This window comes from Perca fluviatilis, chromosome 9 (assembly GCF_010015445.1).
Source record: "Perca fluviatilis chromosome 9, GENO_Pfluv_1.0, whole genome shotgun sequence".
Taxonomy (NCBI): domain Eukaryota; kingdom Metazoa; phylum Chordata; class Actinopteri; order Perciformes; family Percidae; genus Perca; species Perca fluviatilis.
Window position 1 is genome coordinate 40,839,802 of NC_053120.1, and position 23,217 is coordinate 40,863,018.

General features: G+C 39.6%; 1 protein-coding gene across 1 annotated transcript in view; it reads right to left on the bottom strand.

Moving 5' to 3' along the window:
• tprg1 (tumor protein p63 regulated 1) overlaps positions 1–15,695 on the bottom strand; it is a 31,708-nt gene extending 16,013 nt beyond the window's left edge. Inside the window, exons 1-4 of the mRNA XM_039812268.1 lie at positions 15,526–15,695; positions 14,886–15,239; positions 13,128–13,219; positions 7,854–8,030 (exon numbers count right to left, since the gene is read on the bottom strand). Of these exons, the coding sequence (XP_039668202.1) occupies positions 7,854–8,030; positions 13,128–13,219; positions 14,886–15,221 (605 nt within the window). The 5' untranslated portion in view covers positions 15,222–15,239; positions 15,526–15,695. The remainder of the gene's footprint in view (positions 1–7,853; positions 8,031–13,127; positions 13,220–14,885; positions 15,240–15,525) is intronic.
• Between the last annotated feature and the right edge of the window lie 7,522 nt (positions 15,696–23,217).

Consider the following 23,217-nt stretch of genomic DNA (forward strand, 5'->3'; position numbering starts at 1 on the left):
TCCAATAAAGGCCGCACTCTCTAAGCTCTTCACAGCGCGTTACGTTTTATTCATCAAATTAGTTTTAGTTGGTTTGGTATCCCCTGAGCCGACTTTAAAAGGTTTGGATGAAAGGACTACATTCATTTTGCCACTAATCAGTTAAGCGACAGCTCCAAGTGACAGCTATGCACTCCTTAACCCCCCGAAAAACTCTGTGCACACTTGTCTCGCTGCCATGCCTGTTCTCCGGCTGCTCCACGTGTCCCCAGTTGTCCCCTGCTCCGATCCTCTGCATGCATCCCCTTCACAGCGCTGCCTTAAATTGCTGCATTGGCTCACTGTTTTCACTGAAAACTCCAATCCCTGTCAATAGTAAATCATGCATCATTTCAACCTTTGAAATTTATTAAAAAGGCTGCATGCTGCATTTTTCATTAAATCTTCTAAATGTTGACAAAACTTGAGAATGTGTTGTTTGATACACAATTGTAGGATAAGTTATGAAACTATTACATACTGGCAACAAAACAAAAAAAGACTAGGCATGTTTTTGTGTTTGAGCTTAATGGTTAATCGTGTCCTAAAAGGGATTCTTTTTCTCACAGGGAATTTGACTTTTGTAAAACAAATTAGAGCAGAGTGCAGATAATTAGGGCTAATATTTGTAATTCTCCAAGTAGGGTTTTTATTTTTTCATTAGCGACGAAACACTCCAAAGACACATTGTTAAGTAGACTCACTGAAAATGACTAAAAATGAGACAGGATACCAGAGATCCAAGGCTTTCTGTCTAGCACAATGCCGTTTTGCACACTGTTAATACGTCAATGAATATATCTCTGGTAAGTGTCAGAAGATTCCTGTTTATCACACCACAAATTACACTACATTAAAGTGCCCATATTATGAAAAAAACACTTTTCTGGGATGTGGGTGTTATTTTGTGTCTCTGGTGCTTCCACACACATACAAACTTTGAAAAAAATCCATCCATGCTGTTCTGAGTGAGATACGGTTTCTGAATGTATCCTGCCTTCAGTCTCCTGATGACCTGTTCAAAATCGGCCCGGATTGTGACGTCACAATCCAAAACGAGCTGGCTAACCACAACCGTTAGCTCGTAGCGTTAGCATGCTAATGCTAACGCTAGCATGCTACCTCGTTCTCATAGACTGTATATTATTGGACAGCCCATCCGGTTTCGCAAAGTGCTGCAAATGCGGAAGTGCCTTAAACCTGCATTCTATCTGAATTCCAGCAGGGGGCATACGGCGCGGTTGCAAAAGGAGGTCGGTTTCTGTAGAAGTCTATGAGAAAGTGACCCACTTCTCAATTTGATTTATTACCTCAGTTCACATTTTCTTGAAGAGTTTATGGTCTCAATCGCTAGTTTTAAGTCTCCTGCAACACAGAATGATGTTCATTTTTTGAATTATGGTCCCGTTGATTTTAAAATGGGCGATAAAGCAGAGGGTGTTTTAGGCCGGGCTATGATGTAGTACATGTCGCGGTCTGTCAATCATGACAGAGGTTTAGCAAAGCTTATCCAAGGCACGTCAACTTCATTTTGGGTTTGAGTTTACCAGCTTTCTTCGTAGTGACTGTGACACTTTGGTCGCCTAATGTCTTGTTCAGCGTTCGGTTGGACGACAAGACACTCAAAGGAGTCGGCAGTTCAGTTTTTCTGGTAAGTAACGTTAATTTTTTTAAATACTGTTTTTCGTTAGCGAACGTTAGCATCCCAATTAATATCAGTTTGCTAGCTAGATTGCACCTTGCTAACCAAGCTAGCGGGCTAACGTTATGCAGACCTTATAAACGGATTCAAATATATATTTAACGTTACAGTCATATACAGTAGCTATGCATAACGGTCTCGCCAGCGATCTATTTTTAACCATATGTGGTGTTATTGCTAATCGATGCGCATGCCTCCCTAACCCGCAAGCTAACACTACCATTACATGTAATGGTAGCTAATGTTAGCTTAAAATCAAAGCCTGATATAGTTAATGCTATGGTGCAAAATCATATTAAACCCTATATTCGCACGGGATTAGAATACTTTTGGGACTGCGTGTGATTTAGAAATTACCCCCTCACATCTGAGTTTCGTGTGGCGCATTCGCACAGGACAAGCAGAGACTGCTTTTACTTGAATCTACTGAAATATATGTTCCTGCCCGAGAGTTGGGCAACGTTACCCGGAGGTGCCTGAACGACAGGCACATAATATCCCCGCCACAGCGGCACCCACACAGCATCACCGTCACCCTCACCCTCGGACAAAGCTGCGGGGGGAACGCGTGGACTCGGAGACCGAGGTCTCTGGGCGGGGCAGTGGGCCAGAATATGCGTTGATGCTGTTACACTGATGTCTTTCTTCCACTTACTGTAGTTGTGTCTGCTAATCTATTTGAAGACCTTCTGTCAGCACATTAGTCTGTTTTAAGATGAGTCACATACATGTTACAATCTATATTTACAAGTGCTGTTTATTACCAAAATGTACATATCATTAAAAAAGTGTTGCGTACAATACACATTGTCTAAGATAAATTTGACATGTAGGAGTATGTTTACTTAATACGGCATGTCCTCAACTGAAGCATAGATTCATGTACAAGTGCATATATTAATATAATTCATTGTGATATACCATGCCTTAACTACATGTTTGTCTATTACAAACATTTGCCTGTCCTTATCCTTTCTCTTGTGCCTCAGCTGCCATTGGAACCTGACTCCTGCTACCACTTCACTCCTGCCATCCACCGGAGCAGACAGCCACCACCACTGGACCCCCCCACCACTAGCCGGCCTACTGTCTTCCTCTGACGGACCTGCTCCTTCCCAGAAACCACCGACCCGTTCTCCATCCTGGAAACTTTGACGTGCTTTTCCCCCCTCAGAAACCTGGACTTGATACTTCAAAATAAAACCTGTTAATTCACACTGCGTTTTGTTCACCATTCAAACCTAAAAGTTAGCACTTTAGAAATATGTATAAGGCATATAATTGAGATATTTTATGTATAGGATTAAACTGTTAGAATTAGATATTGACATTGCATGTCCTTGTATGGTTTTTTGTTTTCATACTTTAAAAATGTCAGTGCAGTAAATATAAGGTACATTGATTTAATTATTACATTGAATAAGTTGTTTATTTTTTCTTTGCAATTTGTGATCATACTTTTGTTATAATGAATTTACAATAACCCTACACAGATTAAACAGCACCTAGTGCATTTTCAATTACCTACTAAACACTTGACTAGGTATTTGAAATATATTCAAATATATAAATTAATCTAAAAGGATTTTGGTGAAGTGTTTTCATGGTGATTAAAATTGACAAGTACATAAAGACAGCACAAACTACATTTTGCTGATCCTTTGTCAACATTCAAGTAAGTATGGTAACATTTAAGAAATCATTTTTGTTGATTAAAGCCCAAATAGACACTTTTAATCAATTACAAATTCTATCAAATTACCAATGTCTTGTATGACTACAATACTGTATGTTCCTATAGTTACTTCAGAAAAACAACAAATGTAGCTTTAGAAAGACCTTTATTTCACAGTGAAATGGGCATTAACTTCAAAAACTACATAAAACCACACTGTAAAAATTATCAGGGTGGTTCTACTTAAAAATTTAAGTTCAATTGCTGCCTTAAAAATGTGAGTAAAGCCAACATTAAGAATAGTGTTGTTTCAACCCACAAAGTTAGATTATAGAATATGTTTAATTAATGATCATTTATTGTTTGAACTTGATACTGTGATTTAAAACAACTATCAATACTACATTGTCCACTCAAGGAAACTTGCTTCCTCTTGTCAAGCAAAAATACAATTGTATGCTATTTCAACTCACGAAGGTAAGTTAGAGAAGATGTTTAATTAATAATAATTTATTGTTAGAACTTGATACTGTGAGTTAAAACAACCATCTATCTTACATTGTATATTCAAGGAAACTTGCTTCCTTTTGTTAAACAAACATACAATTTTACATTTAATTTCAACTAACTGTATTCATACCAATTGTCTTTTCAAGTTAGGTGTACTCATGTTTTTAAGGCAGCAATTGAACTTATACTTTCAACTTAAGCAGACTAATGTTTTTACTAAAAGATCACACACTGTAATAAATTTCATGGTAGTTTAACTTGGAAATGAAAGTTCACCTTTAGCCTTGAAAATCGAAGTTCACTCAACTTGAAGACTGCTTTTGTTTCAACTTAGAAATTAAAGTTAATGAGGGTGATGTAACTACAGTGTTCTAGTTTTGTTAAAGTTGTTATTTTAGTTGATTTAACTTTTAATTACTTAGTTTAACTTCATACTTTAAATTAAAACAAATAAATTACTTTCTTTAATAATGCAAGAAACCTTCCTTGCCTAGTATAACAGACATACTTTTCTGCTTTATTACAACTCACGGTTTAAAGTTACAATAACATAACCACATTTATAGTGGAGATAGTGTGGGTGCTTGGGTGCAGCTGCCCCAGGGCCCCATGCAAAATAAGGGTCCCTCTAAAGCCTCTGATCTTGCATCACTTGGGCTAATGAAGTGACACACTGCAGATTATTAGCTGAAGGAAGCCTATTACTGCTCAAAGTCTGATGCTGCAGCTCTTCTTATCAAACATAACAGTCACTTAACTCATGGTTACAAATGTAAACCAGCACAACAATGACAATTACCAGGCAACAAAACACTACATTCAAGCACACGTTTAATAAACGGAATTCAAACAAACAATTCCGAACAAATTGCAAACTTTTCAGCAAATTTTAACACAACTCTATTTACCGCCTTGCATCATGGGAATTGACCAGCCAATGAACCAATTGCACCTGACTGCAGTATGTAGATTGGGGTTGGGCTAAATGTGTGGAGCTGTTTGACTTTTGAAAAGTACTTTTCAAGTACATTTCAATATGAGAAGAGTGAAATGCCAAATTCACAATTCACAAGCCTTTGACAGGTACTCCCTCCTCCCACTAGTGCTTTGTTGTTTGCCACAACACTTGTTATATTTTAGTAGAAATTTGCATAGGCTAAATCACTTATCTGCGGTGTATAATCAATTTATTCTGTCCATGCTTTAACTATGCTGTGAAGACAGGTTATTTTAAAATCGAAAGGCAACCATTTTTTGTTGCAACACACACACTTTTTTTTTCAACTGATAACTTACATACCCAAGTTCAATCTACACATACATATCTGATAAAAAAATTTAAATAGTGGACCCAATGAATAAATGCAAGTTTAACTTTCAAAAACTCATAAAGTTGAGTTCAAAATCCAAAACTTGTATAAGCGTGTTCAGTTAAAAATAAGAAATAAGTGGACATAACTAAATGGGTCTGTACTTTTTTACAGTGCACAAACACTGGCAATATTTTTAACATTATGTTTAAAGTGATGAATTAAATAATGTAGTTCACCTTTTACAATCCAGTGTAAATTCCCCACATAAATCACTGCTGTGGGTCAAGGTAAAAGCAAACTTCACTGTCACAAGTGAAGTCATAATAAAAAGAGGTAGTTGAATCACTAGTGCCACATTGTTAATTACAGTAGAAATGGTTGACATTACAAACCACAATATAAAAATATAGCTTAACATATAAAGCTTAAAGCACTTGTGCAGCACTGTTCAGTCAAGTCCAAATGCCTGGGTAAAGAAATAAAAGCTGCCTTTACAATTACAGTGAGCATAGTGTGACAGTCTGTTGGTTGTCTGTAATGCACAGTGGAAAAAGAAAAGTAACTATTACTTAATTCTGAGGAATTGGGTTGGGTGCACATGCCATCGTGGCTCTCCACACTCCTATTTCTGAAAGAAAGAAAAAGAGTCATCAATTTCCATTTGAGCCCCTCATAGTTAAATATATATGCACACTAGCATGTAACTGTACTTCATTAATTATCTAGGAGAATACAGATGAATTAACAACACTGTGTTGTTCTTTAGTGTAACTTTAAGTCAGTTAAATGATCTTATTTCTGTTAACGTTAGCTCTTAAAAGCATGTAAAGGCAGTAGCAAGACTTTATCGGTGCTTTATGGTTATTACAGTTAGCCAAACGTTCTAATAAACTTGGTTAAACATTTGCTAATAGTTAGCGTTAGATAATGATAAGCATTGACAATCACCGTTTTGTAGCTAAACTTCAATTTGCAGTAAATTAACGTTAGCATGTTTTACCATAAGTGGCTAGCTAACGTTACAGACAACATGGTAACATCAGATACATTTACTTTACAATATGACTCCTCTTATATGACTATGGGACAAAGATATATTTAAAACCTAGCAAAGATAAATCTTACCTTGAATTATGTATGCTAGCTTTCAGCAGAAGTTGCATCCAGATTGCCAGTGAACGTGTGTAACGTAACGGCAAGGTGTAAGCAGCGTTGCTAACTCAAAAAAAAAGAAATACAGTCAGATACCGCCCAACTGTCTACGGCTCCTCCCTCACTCCTCCTTCGAGTCTAAAAATGTCACATCCGCAACCATGATGGCTGCGCCCATAAACGCAAACTCGACGACTCATATCAGCTCTCCACAAACCAATGGGTGACGTCACACATGCTCTGTCCATTAATATTAACAGTCTATGCTCTTTCTCAATAGCAAAGCACTGCTACAACACACACAAGTTCACCATAATCTACAAAAGAACTACTTCCATGTGTGCCCTCATTTAGAGGTCTCCCAGCTAATCCTGCCTTGTAACTGACCAAAGTTGGAGAAACAGGCTTTCTTTTACTGTCTCTAGAGTTAGCTAGCTGACATGATCTACATCTGAGCTACTGAGCATGTGCGAGTGCAATCAAAGATAGTAGTGAAGAAGAAGATGAAAAGAGGTCTCACTCTGTAGCTAAAACAGAAACCAGGTGAAAAGAGGATCTGCAGCAGTGAGAGAGAGCTGTGCAGTACAACAAAAATATGGTGTTTTTTGAAAATGAAACCATGTAAACCTATTCTGGTACAACCTTAAAATACAGTTATGAACCTGAAAATGAGCATAATATGGACGCTTTAATAACCCTCTGAGGTTAGAGCTGCAGATTTTTGGGATAAAAGGTATATGTTTACTGTTGAAGGATTAAACAAGGGCCAGTCTGGATCAACCAAAGTACATTTCCAGGATAATTGCCTGACATCCTGCGTGTGTTGTCCCTCACCCTCACCGCTCTCTGTGTGTTGCCGTTCTCAAACTCCTGCTTGGTTCTTTCAGGGAATGATTGTAAAGATTTACAAAGAATATGTTCACAGCATTTACTCTGTACTGCTGTGTAAATGTAAATGGACTGTATTTATTTGTATGGCGCTTTTCTAGTCTTAACTACTATTCAAAGCGGTTTAAAGCTATAGTGTGTAGTTTCTGTCTCCCCCATGAGGAATTCTAAGTAATGACAACAACACTGTCGGTGCGTCCACATGATACGTGACCGTGCACCCAGACAGTGAGACAATGCTAAGAGCCATTGAGGTTTAACCATGTATCAGCTAATTTAAATAGCTCACGTTACTGTATTGTGTCAACAGTTAACTTCATTTAATATTGTATGTGGATTTTTCTTTTGCAGGGTGCAAATGTTCTACCAAAACAAGTTCCTACTCGAGACTATTGTACAGAGCCACCGTCGCTGTGTCCGGAGTGTAGCGCCGCCCAAGAGGATTGGGATTGGTTTAAAGAAATGCAAACAACCCAGAGCGTTTTTTTCCTCCTATCCCCTAAAGTATGTGTGGTGTAGCCAGACCTTACTCCGCACCGCTGGGGAGATAGGCTCGGTAATGCGAGAGTACTCAAGGGTTAATGGACGGACTTACTCAATGAGAGCGCGCTTTGGGAAGCTGAATTTGCCACAGGAGATGCGGTCCACAAGGTTCAGTGGGATCCTCTGGATTTGCTCACAGTTGAACATGATGAAGTCGTACTTGAAGACCAGGAGCGAGTTGTCTGTGATGAGAACAAGACGCTCTTTTTCATTGTTCCAGTGATCCACCCTGAAACAACCAGAGAGAGAGAGTGTGTTAGACCCATGATATCTATCTGTAGTTTAAGTTTTTGGCTCACTGAAATCTTAACCAAACTTTATTCTTAGCAAAGTGAAAATTCAAGACGGCGGCAACGGAGCAATTCCGAAGTGGAACGTCATGGATATACTGTAGACTAGCTCGACTGTAGTTTCATATTTAGCATACAGATATGGTGTCAATCTTCTCATCTGACTCACAGCAAGAAAGTGATTTTAGCGTTTTCCCTAAAATGTAAGTATTCCTTTCGATGAACTAGATTTATTACTGTAGGTCCGACTGATCATTAACGGTTAACCGACCAGCAGGCAACGCCCAGTTCACTCGTATGGAATAGGGCTTTGACTTTTGCCCAAAAATCATATTCAAAGTTTGTTTCTTTATTAATATTCGAATATATTCAAATATTTATTAATAATATTTTGACCATTAAATGCCTTCAGTAAGACCTATATTTTTTTTATCAAACTTAAAGTGATGGTTCGGAGTAATTCACCCTAGGGTCGTTTGCACCATGACCTCGAGCCAAACACCCCCCCAGAAGCTTTTTTCACCTGGGTCTAACATTGGGAGAGTTAGCGTAGCGTAGCGTTATCAGCTGAATAGCTTAGCGCAGGGGCTAATGGATCCGAAGTGTCTCTTAACATTACCCAACTAATAATGCCCGAAATGATACCAAACGTCTACAGTAGTACAAATAGGTTATGTACTCATAAAACGATGGATTGGAAAGTTTGTAAGTACACCAGAAGTTTATTTAAATAACACTTGCCTGCTGGCTTCTCGTCTCTGCTGCTGCTGCTTCTGCTGCTGCTGCTGTTACTACCGGGCAGTAAGAGTGCTTAGGGCCGTCTACAAATTACAACACCGAAAAGAGATGCAACAAAAATATGTATTAATTTAATGATTAAATAAGGTAATGTCTCCAAACTTACCTCAATTATAACTTGTCTCCTGCTAGTTATGCTACAGCACTTACTTTAAAAAATAAGTTAAATGAATAAATATTTTTGTTGCATCTCTTTTCGGTGTTGTAATTTGTAGATGTCCCTAAGCACACGCCTTATTACAGCAGCAGCAGCAGCAGAGAGCAGAAGCCAGCAGGCAAGTGTTCATAAACTTCTGGTGTACTTACAAACTTCCCAATCCATCGTTTTATGAGTACATAACCTATTTGTACTACTGTAGACGTTTGGTATCATTTCGGGCATTATTAGTGGGGTAATGTTAAGAGACACTTCGGATCCATTAGCCTCTGCGCTAAGCTATTCAGCTGATAACGCTACGCTACGCTAACTCGTCCAATGTTAGACCCAGGTGAAAAAAGCTTCTGGGGGGGTGTTTGGCTTGAGGTCATGGTGCAAAGGACCCTAGGGTGAAATTACTCCGAACCATCCCTTTAAGTTGTATATGTTCTGTCCACCAGAAGGCAGTGTATCAGTTAATGTCAATAGGCAGGTAATGATGTTTTCAGAAGAAAAAAACAATTATTAAAATTGTTAACATTATTAAAAGTCAGACCCTGGACAAAACACAAACAGTATGCTTTCGACAGGAAGTTTGGAGCTTTCACTGTAGCCTACGTAAGTGCTCTGATGTTTATACTTGTGCACTGGTGTGTGTGTGCGTGTGTGTAGAGTGAGAGAGTGACGGTGATTATCTTCAGAGTGAGTAGTGACTCTAGAGTCCTAGTGAGAGAACCAAAGTGTCTCTCCTGTGCTTTCTGACCACGGTGGGAAATCTGGAGCAGGAAAAGTTAACCCTCTCCTTGATCTCATGTTGTTCATGGAGAAGGAGAACCAGGAAATGAGTCGGGGGGGAAATGCAACCCTACCAAGTCACGGCAGAGCGACGTGCGTCTCGTTGACGTGGAATTTAAATTTTGAAGGGCGTGAAAAAGCACGGAATCTGAATTGAAAACAACATTTACAAGCAAACACACTGACAAAAAATAATGCCCATAACAGGTTCGAATATTAAGGGATGCCCAATATTCGTTCAAATACCATTATTTTTTTTAATATTCAAATTATATTCGAATAACGAAGTTCGGAGTCAAAGCCATAGTCTGGAAGGCTCGAATATACTATCTGCATTCCGTGGACAGCTGCGGACTGGTACCGGGCGGGGAGTGATGAGGTTGGAGTCTGGCCACCAAACCCAATGTTCTGCTGTTATAATAAACATTTCAAATGTGAGTTGTCTGACTGAAATTATGTTTGTCAATTTAAAAGATAATTTTGTAAGTCAAGAAAGTCACAGTTTTTTGTAGGTTTGTTGTAGTTAGGGCTGGGTATCGTTCAAAAATCTTCGATACCATTACCGTTACCAATACCGTGACTTCGATACCGGTTCCTAAACGATTCTTTTTTCAATACCAATTTTATAAAACAAAAAGAAATGACACCATCATACATTACGGCACAAATCTTTTTATTTATTTTCAGCTCCGACTACGTGAGCCCCGTCTCTGTGTAACTTAGAGTCTTTATCGCGTGTCTCTAAGGCGTGTAACGTTAGACAGCCAATCACAGACATGATTAGATCTTGGTAAAAGCATGCTGCGTGCTGATTGGCTCACTGACACTGATGATATTTACTCCTTAAGTATTGAAATTGGGTATTGAATGATGAGGCATTTTTCGATACTTAAGAGGCAAATCAGTCGTTGCCTAAAAAGTAATGAATTTGGTACCCAGCCCTAGTCGAAATACCACTTAGTTTTGTGTGAAACCGCTTAGTGAACTACATATCTTGTCTCCACAATATACGTCACCTTGCTTGATGCTCGGCTTGCTCGCTAGCTAGCTAGCTTAGCTATGTTCCACAACCCATGTAACGTTATCTTACCTAATGTGTTTTATCCTGTGATATCCTTATATCAGCCGAGAAGCAAAAGAACGAGCTAGAGCCGTTGATCGTGTGAGTAACGTTACATATTGGTACGAAACACACAGACACCGTAGCTTCAGTGAGACGTCATCCATGCAACTTTAAAGTGAGTAGTCTTTCCAATTACGTATTGTCACATTGTCTTATACTTGCGATTTTTCATGACTTAGAACATTGTCTTTTAAATTGATCAAATATGTAATTCATGGCTCAATTCAAACAGGATCAAAAAATACTTTGTCTTTCCCCAATCACTATCGATCATATTTTTTCCGGTCCCATGGTGGTCCACCGGAAGGGGAGGGGCTCTGCCTCTTTATGCACGGAACTTTGTGGCTGTCCGCCCGGGTTTACATGAGATATTGTGGAGTGATGATAAAGTAGCAGGCAGGCAGCGATACAGGTGCAGGGCAGCAGCAGCATTGGCAAGGCAGTGATGGGGAAATTGGGCAGCTTAAATAGACCGCCAAATTGAGGGGGTGTGTTTGGTAAATGATACGGAGAGTGAGGCATTACACCATATGTGTAATTCATGGCTCAATTCAAACTGGATCACAAAATTATTTGTCTCTCCCCTTCACTACCGTGAAGCCCATGGTGTCCTACGGAAGGGGAAGGCATTCGCCTCTCTATTGCCGTGGACCCATGCAGCCACTTTCCTGGAACAGCATGCAGGAGCGACACGACACACACTGCGGCGTGTACGTCTGAGCCCTTCTTCACCGCATCCACCTGCGAGGTTGTCAGCTGTGTGTCTGCTTGGCATACTGTGTGTGTAGGAGGGCAGATTTAAACCTGCAGGTCAACGAGCCACAAGCAGAAAAAAAAGCATCTTAAATCGCAACTTGCTAGTGCAAAGTTAGCACTAGCAGTTAAGAAATAGACTGTATAGCCTATATTTTTGTTTTATCATGCAAAAAGGTTTATTATTTTTGTTTTGATAGTATTGTTATTACTGTTTAACTGATGGTATTAATCGGTCAGAAATGTGTATTGTCAGTTAAACGGTTAATCATAACATCCCTAAACTAGATCATCTTCCAGTATCTTCAGTTACCTTTTATCTTCTCTTTTAATAATCAACTGTTACTGAAAATTATTTTAACACTTTGACACTAATGGGAAGAAACCCTATTTTAGCCTTTGTGCATAAATAAAACCACCTACTATACTCTATGTGTAAATCTTTTATGATTAACACAATCTCATACATTAGCAAAGGGGAAATAAATAATCAAATCAAGAACAAATAATAAAAATAAAAGAGGAACAGTCAAATGAGATGTAGATGAACTGAGATCATCTTGCCTTTTCTAAAGCGAGTGAGCAGAGCAAGATTTGAGGAATTTCTCATGATTTAGTCCCCACCGGTCTCCCTCGGGGAAATTCAGCAGCAGCGTCACAGAATTTACCATATAATGCACTCTCTGTGTTGCTTTATCCTGCTTCTGTAGTGATGGTAACTGCGGGCACAATGTAGGACAAACTTTAACGTGTGTTGGACAGCGCTGCATAAATGGGATGTATTATTCATTCTCACATGGCCAGCCTTTTAAATGTTTCCTGAAAGCTTGTGCAGGAATGATACAACCTGACAACTGCAAGTGGACTTGGTGAATGTCTGGTAGTCTCTGTGTTCCAGGCAGTTAGCTCACTACCTCTGCATTGACTTATGTGTGTGTGTGTGTCACACACACACACACACACACAGACACACACACACACACACACACACACACACACACACACACACACACACACACACACACCTAAGTCTGATGGCAAGCAAGGAGGAGGAGATCCTGTGGTGTTGAGTGACAGATGGAGGGTTGCATTAAACAGATACAGAGTTTACGATGCTGTGGACGCAGGATTCCAGCCGTAGAGACAAAACAGACTATTTTCTTTAGTGAAAGCAATACTATCATTTATAATTTTGTGACCGCCTTGCTCTACATTATCCCTTACTTGGAACCATTTCAGGCTGCATAAAGTCCTGCATCACCCTGTTAGGGTTCTTATTCGCAATAATGACCGGCTCGCTCTACATTATCCCTTACATAAAGGTTGAAACTAGAGCTGAAACGATTAGTTGATTGGAATGAAATTGTCTGTAAATTTGATAATCAAGTAATTGTGTAAGAATTGTTTAAAACAAAAATGCCAAAAACTCACTCTGCCATCAGCCAAAGGCTGTGAACACTGCCATCTACTTCTTGATCCACCAGAGCTTCAACGTCTTTGATGGCCTGATTCAGAGTGCCAGGCTGAGGAGACAGAAATGCACGGGTGTCACTTTCTAGTTTTTTTCATTGTGACAATCACAATGTGTGCACACAAAGCTTAAGGGGGAATCTTCGAGGCAGATGCACAGCTGGGACTGGTACTCCAATAAAATGTCAGTGCGTCAAACAAAATGACAATAAACAAAAAACATGAAGCCTCGACATATGAAAATGACTGCAAATGAAGAAAGCTGAGCGTGCAACTTCTGTGTATAAATCTGAGTAACTCAGGTAGGCTATTTAAAGACACAAGAGAAAGCTTCAGTACATAATACAATCCACATCCAAATTGTCAGATACGAGCATTTCTGTTTTCCAATGCAATCCACACTCAAACTGTAGTTTTCACAACATGCTATTGCTAATATATCCTTGCATATTTTATTATTTCAATGGCAAGTTACAAGATAAGGAGTTCATACAGAGGGCTCCTGACAGTTTAACTCTAATATGAGCCTGGTGCTGAGCCGGCCTGGCAACATGGGCCTGCAATAAACACTGATAATATTTCGAGTTGTTGATTACTCGCTATGGATATTCAGGATTTGTGGTGTTCTTTTATTAATGCCTGGTGTTTATATAGATAACATACATGTATACATGTAATAAAAATTAATTACTGAGCTATGGAAAAGGGGTAGGATTAAATAAGTGTATACTTCTTCCTACTTCTTTTAAGACATGTCTATGTTGGTTAATGTTTCTTATTATTTATTTAATGTTTTGCTTATTTAACTTATTTGTACATTTCTTTGATGTTTTGTTTGGTTTATTTTTGATATGTCTGAAATAAATATTAATTTCTTCATTCATATATATATATATATATATATATATATATATATATATATATATATATATATATATATATATATATATAGTTTCCTCAACAACACCTCTGTGCATCAGCCTTCTTTTACATTATAGTCCCCAAAAAATATGTATTGATTGTAAACATGACTCAGTATTTTACACAGTGGTGGAGGAAGTACTTAGATCCTTCGCAAATGTTGCAATAGCCTACCCCAATGTCGAAATATTCAGTTACAATTAAAATGCATGAATTTATAACTTTACTGAAGTGAGTGCAGATGTATGACCAGCAAAATATATTTTAAGTTTTAAAACTAAAAGCAAATAATCTGCAGCACAGACCTTTAACAGGGTAATCTTGTTGACTGGTATAGGCCTATATTAAAATATCATCCAAGCAATGTGTGTGTGTGTGTGTGTGTGTGTGTGTGTGTGTGTGTGTGTGTGTGTGTGTGTGTGTTTTCATTGCAACCTTCCGAGGGACAGCAGCTGAAAATTTGCATTAAGCTACCACTGTTACAATAATAAGGTAGCATTTTATGTTTACTGTTGTACATGCCGCTACAGATGAAATACATAACAGAATAGTGGTAACCAACGTTACAGCTGTCAACTAAACGACAGAAAAGTTGTAGTCCAAAGCGTAGCTAGTGTAAAGCAACAAAACAGTATTGTTAACTCAAAAAACAGGTAACGCAAAATTGTACCTAGATTAAGTAAAGTTAACGTTAGCCTAACACTTGATCGATTTTCATGAATTTTAATTAAACTAGAAGTTGCAATGTTGATGTGAAATTTCAAAAACTGTTGTCAAGGGGAAATGTAGAAGTCTTACCCTCAACACAAAGAACCTCCTGATCTTAAACTGGACCAGAGGTGACTCCACAGAGTAGTCACTATGCTGGAGGCGGGCCTCTCCGATCACCCCTGCCGCTGCCCGCTCCTCCGTACTCTCCGCGGGGGCAGGAGGCTGAGTGTGCTCTGCCCGCTTCTCCATGCCCTCTGCGGGGGCAGGAGGCTGAGTGTGCTCTGCCCGCTCCTCCGTGCCCTCCGCGGGGGCAGCAGGCTGAGTGTCCTCCTGGCCGCCGGGAGAAGAGCTGAGCTGATGCTGCTGCTGCTGCTGCTGCTGCTCCTTACTTGGCGCACCTTCCTCCTCAGCTTCGACCATCATGATGGGGCTTCACAACACCTAAAAAGATGAACAACACTAAGCCTATGTGTAGCTATTTATCAAGTGAAAGACGGGCAACTTAAGACAGCTTCTTTATTCAGTAGTAGCCTATATATTTTGACTCGACTAAAGGGAGGCTTTTATGAATTGACTACATAACTTCTAGTTGCAGGTAAATTAACGTTACATAACTTCTCTAGTATCGAAACTTAAGTCGCTTCGAACATATTTACTCCCTAAATCTTTTGATTTGAGTCAACATTTCAAAGTGATAGTACTATAAAGAAAAAGAGGATTTGCTTACCACTAATTGTCGATGTTACAGAAGGCGGTCAAATGTAGAGTAGATTAAAGAGGCAGTAGCAACAGGTGCATCACTTCCTTGTTCCGAGTTGAGTTTGTTTAATGGGCGTGCATCTCAGAGAAGCTTACTCTGGTCTGATTTACAATGGGACAAACCTTAAACACTGCGCACTTACTGCACCAGTATACTAATCTATAAATAGGTGCCTTGCTGGTTTTTGGACATGTTTTATAATTTACTAGATTCATATATGTATTGTGAATGTTATGCGACTGGGTAAGGGCTTTAACTTTACTGTCTGTCTCTTAATGACTCCACTATCTCCAAGGTGCATGACCAGATTTACCTGTTATGCCACTGGCCAAGTTTCTTTGTGCTTTGTGTATGTTTTTGTGTTAGTCTGTTTGAAGCAATTAGATTAAACACCACACCGAAGGCCCCACTTAGGAAAACAACTCCTCTAGGACATTCTTTCTTAATGTTATTTAGTTATATGTATGTTTTATTTATTTCTGTATTTATCGTTTGTTTATTTCATATTAATGTTTACAAATGTTTATATGTATACACCAAACCAAAGCAAATTCCTAATAAGTGCTACTTACCTGGCAATAAATCTTTTCTGATTCTGATTCTGAAGTAACAACAAAAGTGTTTCATGTTGATGCTCTTATTTTCTATTAGTCAGCACTAAATGACATTGGAAAGAGTCCATATACTGTCATTTTGATAGGCTCTCTCTGGGGTGTGTCGCGTCAGACCACTTATCACCAAACTGGCTCAGGGAAATGTGGATGATCAGGTTAAACTGGTTATTGTTATCATCTCTAGGAGAACTACGCACATAAGATATTTCGGCTTCACTTTACAGTAAGGTTTAAACTAATCTAAAATGTATTTAATTCATTAATCTAATAATCTATTTCATTACCAAATTTCTGTTAGCATAGGATCAAGACTAAGGCACAATAACTTAGGCCAGGGATCTTCAACGTTTTTTAAGCAAAGAACCCCTTAACTGAAGCTTTATTATGGATCCCACGTAACTTCTAGGCAAGTCCCTCCATACGAAGCAGCTTGATTGGTTGGGGTTAGGCAATGACCTCGAGTGGTTAAGGTTAGGATAGCCGATTGGTCAGGGGATAGGACTTGAACAAATCGGGTTACATTACCATGCGTAAGCATGGACGCCTGGTCAATAGTAGCGTGTGAATTTGTATATGACAACCAACTGAATATTACTTTCTAGCCCCTCCCATTCCGAGCGCGTTTTAACTCCTAGGGTGGCTGAACCCAAAATGATCTCTTAGTATCTCCATTGTTTACACACAGCTGTTCTAGCCACTCCAAAATTAACTTTGGTCTTGTTCCTTTGCCTGGCATTCATCACATTGCCACTGAGTGTAAGAGTGCGAAAGGCGGAGGTATGTCCCTCTTTGGCTAATGTATTTTAAAAATGGAGGTATGTCCCTCTTTGGCTAATGTATTTTAAAGGCGGAGGTATGTCCCTCTTTGGCTAATGTATTTTAAAGGCGGAGGTATGTCCCTCTTTGGCTAATGTATTTTAAAGGCGGAGGTATGTCCCTCTTTGGCTAATGTATTTTAAAGATGGAGGTATGTCCCTCTTTGGCTAATGTATTTTAAAGATGGAGGTATGTCCCTCTTTGGCTAATGTATTTTAAAGGCGGAGGTATGTCCCTCTTTGGCTAATGTATTTTAAAGATGGAGGTATGTCCCTCTTTGGCTAATGTATTTTAAAGGCGGAGGTATGTCCCTCTTTGGCTAATGTATTTTAAAGATGGAGGTATGTCCCTCTTTGGCTAATGTATTTTAAAGATGGAGGTATGTCCCTCTTTGGCTAATGTATTTTAAAGGCGGAGGTATGTCCCTCTTTGGCTAATGTATTTTAAAGGCGGAGGTATGTCCCTCTTTGGCTAATGTATTTTAAAGATGGAGGTATGTCCCTCTTTGGCTAATGTATTTTAAAGATGGAGGTATGTCCCTCTTTGGCTAATGTATTTTAAAGATGGAGGTATGTCCCTCTTTGGCTAATGTATTTTAAAGATGGAGGTATGTCCCTCTTTGGCTAATGTATTTTAAAGATGGAGGTATGTCCCTCTTTGGCTAATGTATTATAAAGATGGAGGTATGTCCCTCTTTGGCTAATGTATTTTAAAGATGGAGGTATGTCCCTCTTTGGCTAATGTATTTTAAAGATGGAGGTATGTCCCTCTTTGGCTAATGTATTTTAAAGATGGAGGTATGTCCCTCTTTTGGCTAATGTATTTTAAAGATGGAGGTATGTCCCTCTTTGGCTAATGTATTTTAAAAATGGAGGTATGTCCCTCTTTGGCTAATGTATTATAAAGATGGAGGTATGTCCCTCTTTGGCTAATGTATTTTAAAAATGGAGGTATGTCCCTCTTTGGCTAATGTATTATAAAGATGGAGGTATGTCCCTCTTTGGCTAATGTATTTTAAAGATGGAGGTATGTCCCTCTTTGGCTAATGTATTTTAAAAATGGAGGTATGTCCCTGGTTGCTAATGTATTTTAAAGATGGAGGTATGTCCCTCTTTGGCTAATGTATTTTAAAGATGGAGGTATGTCCCTCTTTGGCTAATGTATTTTAAAGATGGAGGTATGTCCCTCTTGGCGTAATGTATTTTAAAGATGGAGGTATGTCCCTCTTTGGCTAATGTATTTTAAAGATGGAGGTATGTCCCTCTTTGGCTAATGTATTTTAAAGATGGAGGTATGTCCCTCTTTGGCTAATGTATTTTAAAGATGGAGGTATGTCCCTCTTTGGCTAATGTATTTTAAAGATGGAGGTATGTCCCTCTTTGGCTAATGTATTTTAAAAATGGAGGTATGTCCCTCTTTGGCTAATGTATTATAAAGATGGAGGTATGTCCCTCTTTGGCTAATGTATTTTAAAGATGGAGGTATGTCCCTCTTTGGCTAATGTATTTTAAAAATGGAGGTATGTCCCTCTTTGGCTAATGTATTTTAAAGATGGAGGTATGTCCCTCTTTGGCTAATGTATTTTAAAGATGGAGGTATGTCCCTCTTTGGCTAATGTATTTTAAAGATGGAGGTATGTCCCTCTTTGGCTAATGTATTTTAAAGATGGAGGTATGTCCCTCTTTGGCTAATGTATTTTAAAGATGGAGGTATGTCCCTCTTTGGCTAATGTATTTTAAAAATGGAGGTATGTCCCTCTTTGGCTAATGTATTTTAAAGATGGAGGTATGTCCCTCTTTGGCTAATGTATTTTAAAAATGGAGGTATGTCCCTCTTTGGCTAATGTATTTTAAAGATGGAGGCGCAACATGGCGGCCGTCATTTGAGCGACTCGCTCGTATGTATTCTGAATGATTCTGAATGTCAGATCTACGAGAATACTTTGATTAGTTGGTGGAAGTAGTTACACATGAATGAGCACATATTTGGCCTGGGCTGCGCTTTGTCACCAATCCTGTTTGTAATATTTATGGACAGGATATCAAGGCGTAGTCGGGGTGGGGAGGGGTTGAAGTTCGGTGGGCTGGGGATTTCATCGCTGCTCTTTGCAGATGACGTGGTCCTGATGGCAACATCGGCCTGTGACCTTCAGCACTCACTGGATCGGTTCGCAGCCGAGTGTGAAGCGGCTGGGATGAGGATCAGCACCTCTAAATCTGAGGCCATGGTTCTCAGCAGGAAACCGATGGAGTGCCTACTCCAGGTAGGGAATGAGTCCTTACCCCAAGTGAAGGAGTTCAAGTACCTTGGGGTTTTGTCCGCGAGTGAGGGGACAATGGAGCGGGAGATTGGTCGGAGAATCAGCGCAGCGGGTGCGGTATTACATTCAATCTATCACACCGTTGTGACGAAAAGAGAGCTGAGCCAGAAGGCAAAGCTCTCGATCTACCGGTCAGTTTTCGTTCCTACCCTCACCTATGGTCATGGAGGCTGGGTCATGACCGAAAAAACGAGATCCAGGGTACAAGCAGCTGAAATGGGTTTCCTCAGGAGGGGGGCAACAACAGCAGCAGAGAGCAGAAGCCAGCAGGCAAGTGTTATTTACATAACCTTCTGGTGTACTTACAAACTTTCCAATCCATCGTTTTATGAGTGCATAACCTATATATACTAGTGTAGACCTTTGGTATCATTTCGGGCATTATTAGTGGGGTAATGTTAAGAGACACTTCGGATCCATTAGCCTCTGCGCTAAGCTATTCAGCGGCTAACGCTACTCTACGCTAACTCTCCCAATGTTCGACCCAGGTGAAAAAAGCTTCTGGGGGGGTGTTTGGCTCGAGGTCATGGTGCAAAGGACCCTAGGGTGAAATTACTCCGAACCATCACTTTAACTGAAAGAGTGACGGATCAGGGACCCCCTACAACATATATTGTATAAAATGAAGTTGCACAATAAACTGGGCCTACAGTACAGTGTAGGGCAGCCTAAGACCTTTACATACCTTTTTAGTGCATAGCTAAGCTATTAAAATAATAATTGTTGGCATGATTTTATAAATCATGTTTTAATGTTAAACATACAGTGGTACACTGAATGCTTAGGATTAATTGTATCTGTGGGTGGCTACCTTAGTGACTATCTGCTAAGCCTATCAATGTGTTTGATTTATATTTGCTAATAATATGTTGGATTCATGTTAAGACATTTAAAAAAAAAAATTAAGAAACTTTCAAAAAAATTATAATTTGGTGGCCTGCCCGCAGTAACTCTGAGGACCCCCTAGGGGTCCCAGACCCCCTGTTGAAGAACCCTGATTTAGGCTGCTGCCTAGATTAAATTTACAGATTTGTGCAACACTATTTATACTGTCCATGGAAGATTTAGCGCATTTTGATTTTCTGTCTCAAGCTCTGTCAACATTCCTGTCTTGACATCTTTTCTTAAAATACATGGCATTCATGATTCAACTGGACAATAACACAATCAAGCAATTGTGGGATAAATCAGACCATTGAAAGTGAACAAGACTTTTTCCTCCCACAAATCCTTGAATAGCATCCCCATTTAAAAATCAGTCTAAAGCTAATGTTTTCTGACATAGCATACTGTGAAGCTCATTCCAAATCACAACTCTGTCAGCGTGTGCTTCCAAACGCCTTGTTGGAAGTTTAAAACCAATCCAGTTGTAATCTGCAGCCATCAAAGACATGTAAACACATTTCTAAAGGAGTTCTTTCTCCACGGTTGCTTAGCTACTCCCACGGAGATTTTCATTTTACTATTGCGTGAATGGCCAGCAGTTTTTAGTCCACATCTCTTTTTTTTGGGTCTGCAGTCAAGTAATTAGTTCTAATCAATCCAGAGCTTCTTTGCTTCAGAACACATTTTCTAACTGTTCCTCTGCTCCAATAGAAGCACTGGTGCAAGAATCTGGAATGTCTTCCAAATCTATATGTAATCTGTAAATGTCCTTGTTGCGCTTTCTTTATTTGATTCTGTGATAACTGCAAACTAAAGACCATTGGATAATTGAATCACAGACCTGGTGGTAGTTTTATGGAAATATCTCAGCATGACAGCTCCGTTACATTGGATTTCTGCTGCCTGCCACACACTTTTAAGTAAACCAGTGAACCTAGAAACCCTTTGCCCCTTGATGCATCATATCACTCGGAGAAGCGTGGATAAGAATAATCTATATTGTTGTATCTAGGCCAAGTAAATCAACACTGCATAACTGGAAATGCTCACTGTTGCCAAGCTGTAAGTGTTTCAGTTGGTATCTCCTTTAGTTTATGCTTCAGTCTCTCCATGCAGTTTTTTGCTCCAAAGGCATATATGTTTATCACCGCTGGAATTTACTATGAATTAATAATAGTTTAAATAATGCATGTCACACGTTTTGGATGAAACAGCGCTGCATGTATTGCGCTATGATGGCACGTTAGTAGTGCTGCATGTGTTCCCCTTTATAGCTAAGTGCAGTTAATGTTTGCTAGTAACTTATTATCTTTCATATTTTGAAGTGTAGACTGTTTGGTGTGTGTTTGTTGTGGTAGTATGTAAGGTGGTGTGTTATGATATGTATGCACTGTACTGTATATACTAAAACATATGAAATGTATGAGGAGTTCATCAAAAATCAGTACAACACCTTTTCACATAAGCCCCTAAATGCCCTATTGACTGCTCATTGGAGATGCTCATAGTGATTAGTCCACAAAGAATGATCGCCCAACCCTGCAGGAGGATGTGGCCTTTTATGCCCCTGTTTCAAGTTACGCCCCCTCTCTTTTGCAATCCGCAGACAGACCCGTCTCCGACCCTGTAATTCCCCTCAGCTTTATGGAGCATTTTTGACATTTTTCTGCTCATTGTTTTGGTTTTCTGCCTTTTTCCCTCTCAACGCTCTCTTAAGGCCCTGACACACCAACCCGATAATCGGCCGTCGGACTGTCTGGCGAGGTAAGTGACTTGAGTCTGTTCGGTGTGTTCAGTGCCATCGTCCGTTGGAGGGGCTGTCGGCCTTCATTTTGGCCGACCTGGAGGAGGGCGGGCAGTCAGACTCAGACTCAATGACCAGTCTGATTGGTGGAGTTCTAGCCCTTGACTAGCAAATCAGTGCACTTATGTTAGCGTGACGAACGGCTCTCAAAATCTGTCGATCTGAAATGAAGACATTCATTCAGCAACTGCACCGCCTATTTCTCTCTTAAAAATGTTTTCAGAAACACGTTTCGGTGAACTATCTTCATAAAATATGAGATTGTATTCTGAATGAGCCGCCATTATGCTCAGTTGTAAAATCCGGGAGCAGCCAGACCCACGTGACGCGTTCGTCCAATCAGCTGCCGTTTTTTATTTTTTGGGCGACAATACAGATGTACGCTGAAGTCGGCGTCGCTTCAGTGTGTTCTGAGGCACTTTTTTGACCAACTCGGGGAGAATGATCAGTCCGACTGCCTTTCCTCCTGACGGTCGGCTGTCGGGTTGGTGTGTCAGGGCCTTTAAGGTGGAGTACACTGGTTCAGTTGACGGATGTGAAGTCAACAGAGCCTATTCATTTTCTATGGAAAGCAGGAGATCTGGCTGCGTTTTGCATGATGCATATGGCTCAACGAGTTGACTGACCATTCGCTGTATCTGAATTTGCATTATTTGCAAATTAGATTATGTTACTGCATTGCCTATTTCTTGACTCAAATGTTTTCAGAAACATATTTTTATGTACTTTTGAACCAGGCCACCATGTTGAAAACAGTTGAGCTAAAACCAAGCATCGCCCAACTAGCAGTACGTCTATCCGCCTATCGGACCGTTTTCGGTTCCTGCATGTCTCTAGCTACTTTGATCTACATGCTTTAGTTGTATCTTGTTTTGCGTTTAAAGACTGGGGTTTACTGTAAACGGGGGTTCAGTGTCTAGCCCAAGGACACTTCGACATGTGACAGCAGGGCCAGGGATCGAACCACCAACCTTCCGATTGGTAGGCGATTGTTCTACCACCTGAGCCACAGCCGCCCAAAATACAGTAATTATTAAACTAAATCCTTGAACAGGTATTTTCAGAATGCTGCTTGGTCTATTAACACTTTAGCCTGTTGTCTTATCCTAATTAAATGGGATAATATAATTTGAGAAACTGATAGTGTCCCATGTGCAGGAATTCAATGGAATAGATCAACATTTGGGGAAAAAAAGAGGTGGTTATAAGGGGACTATTTG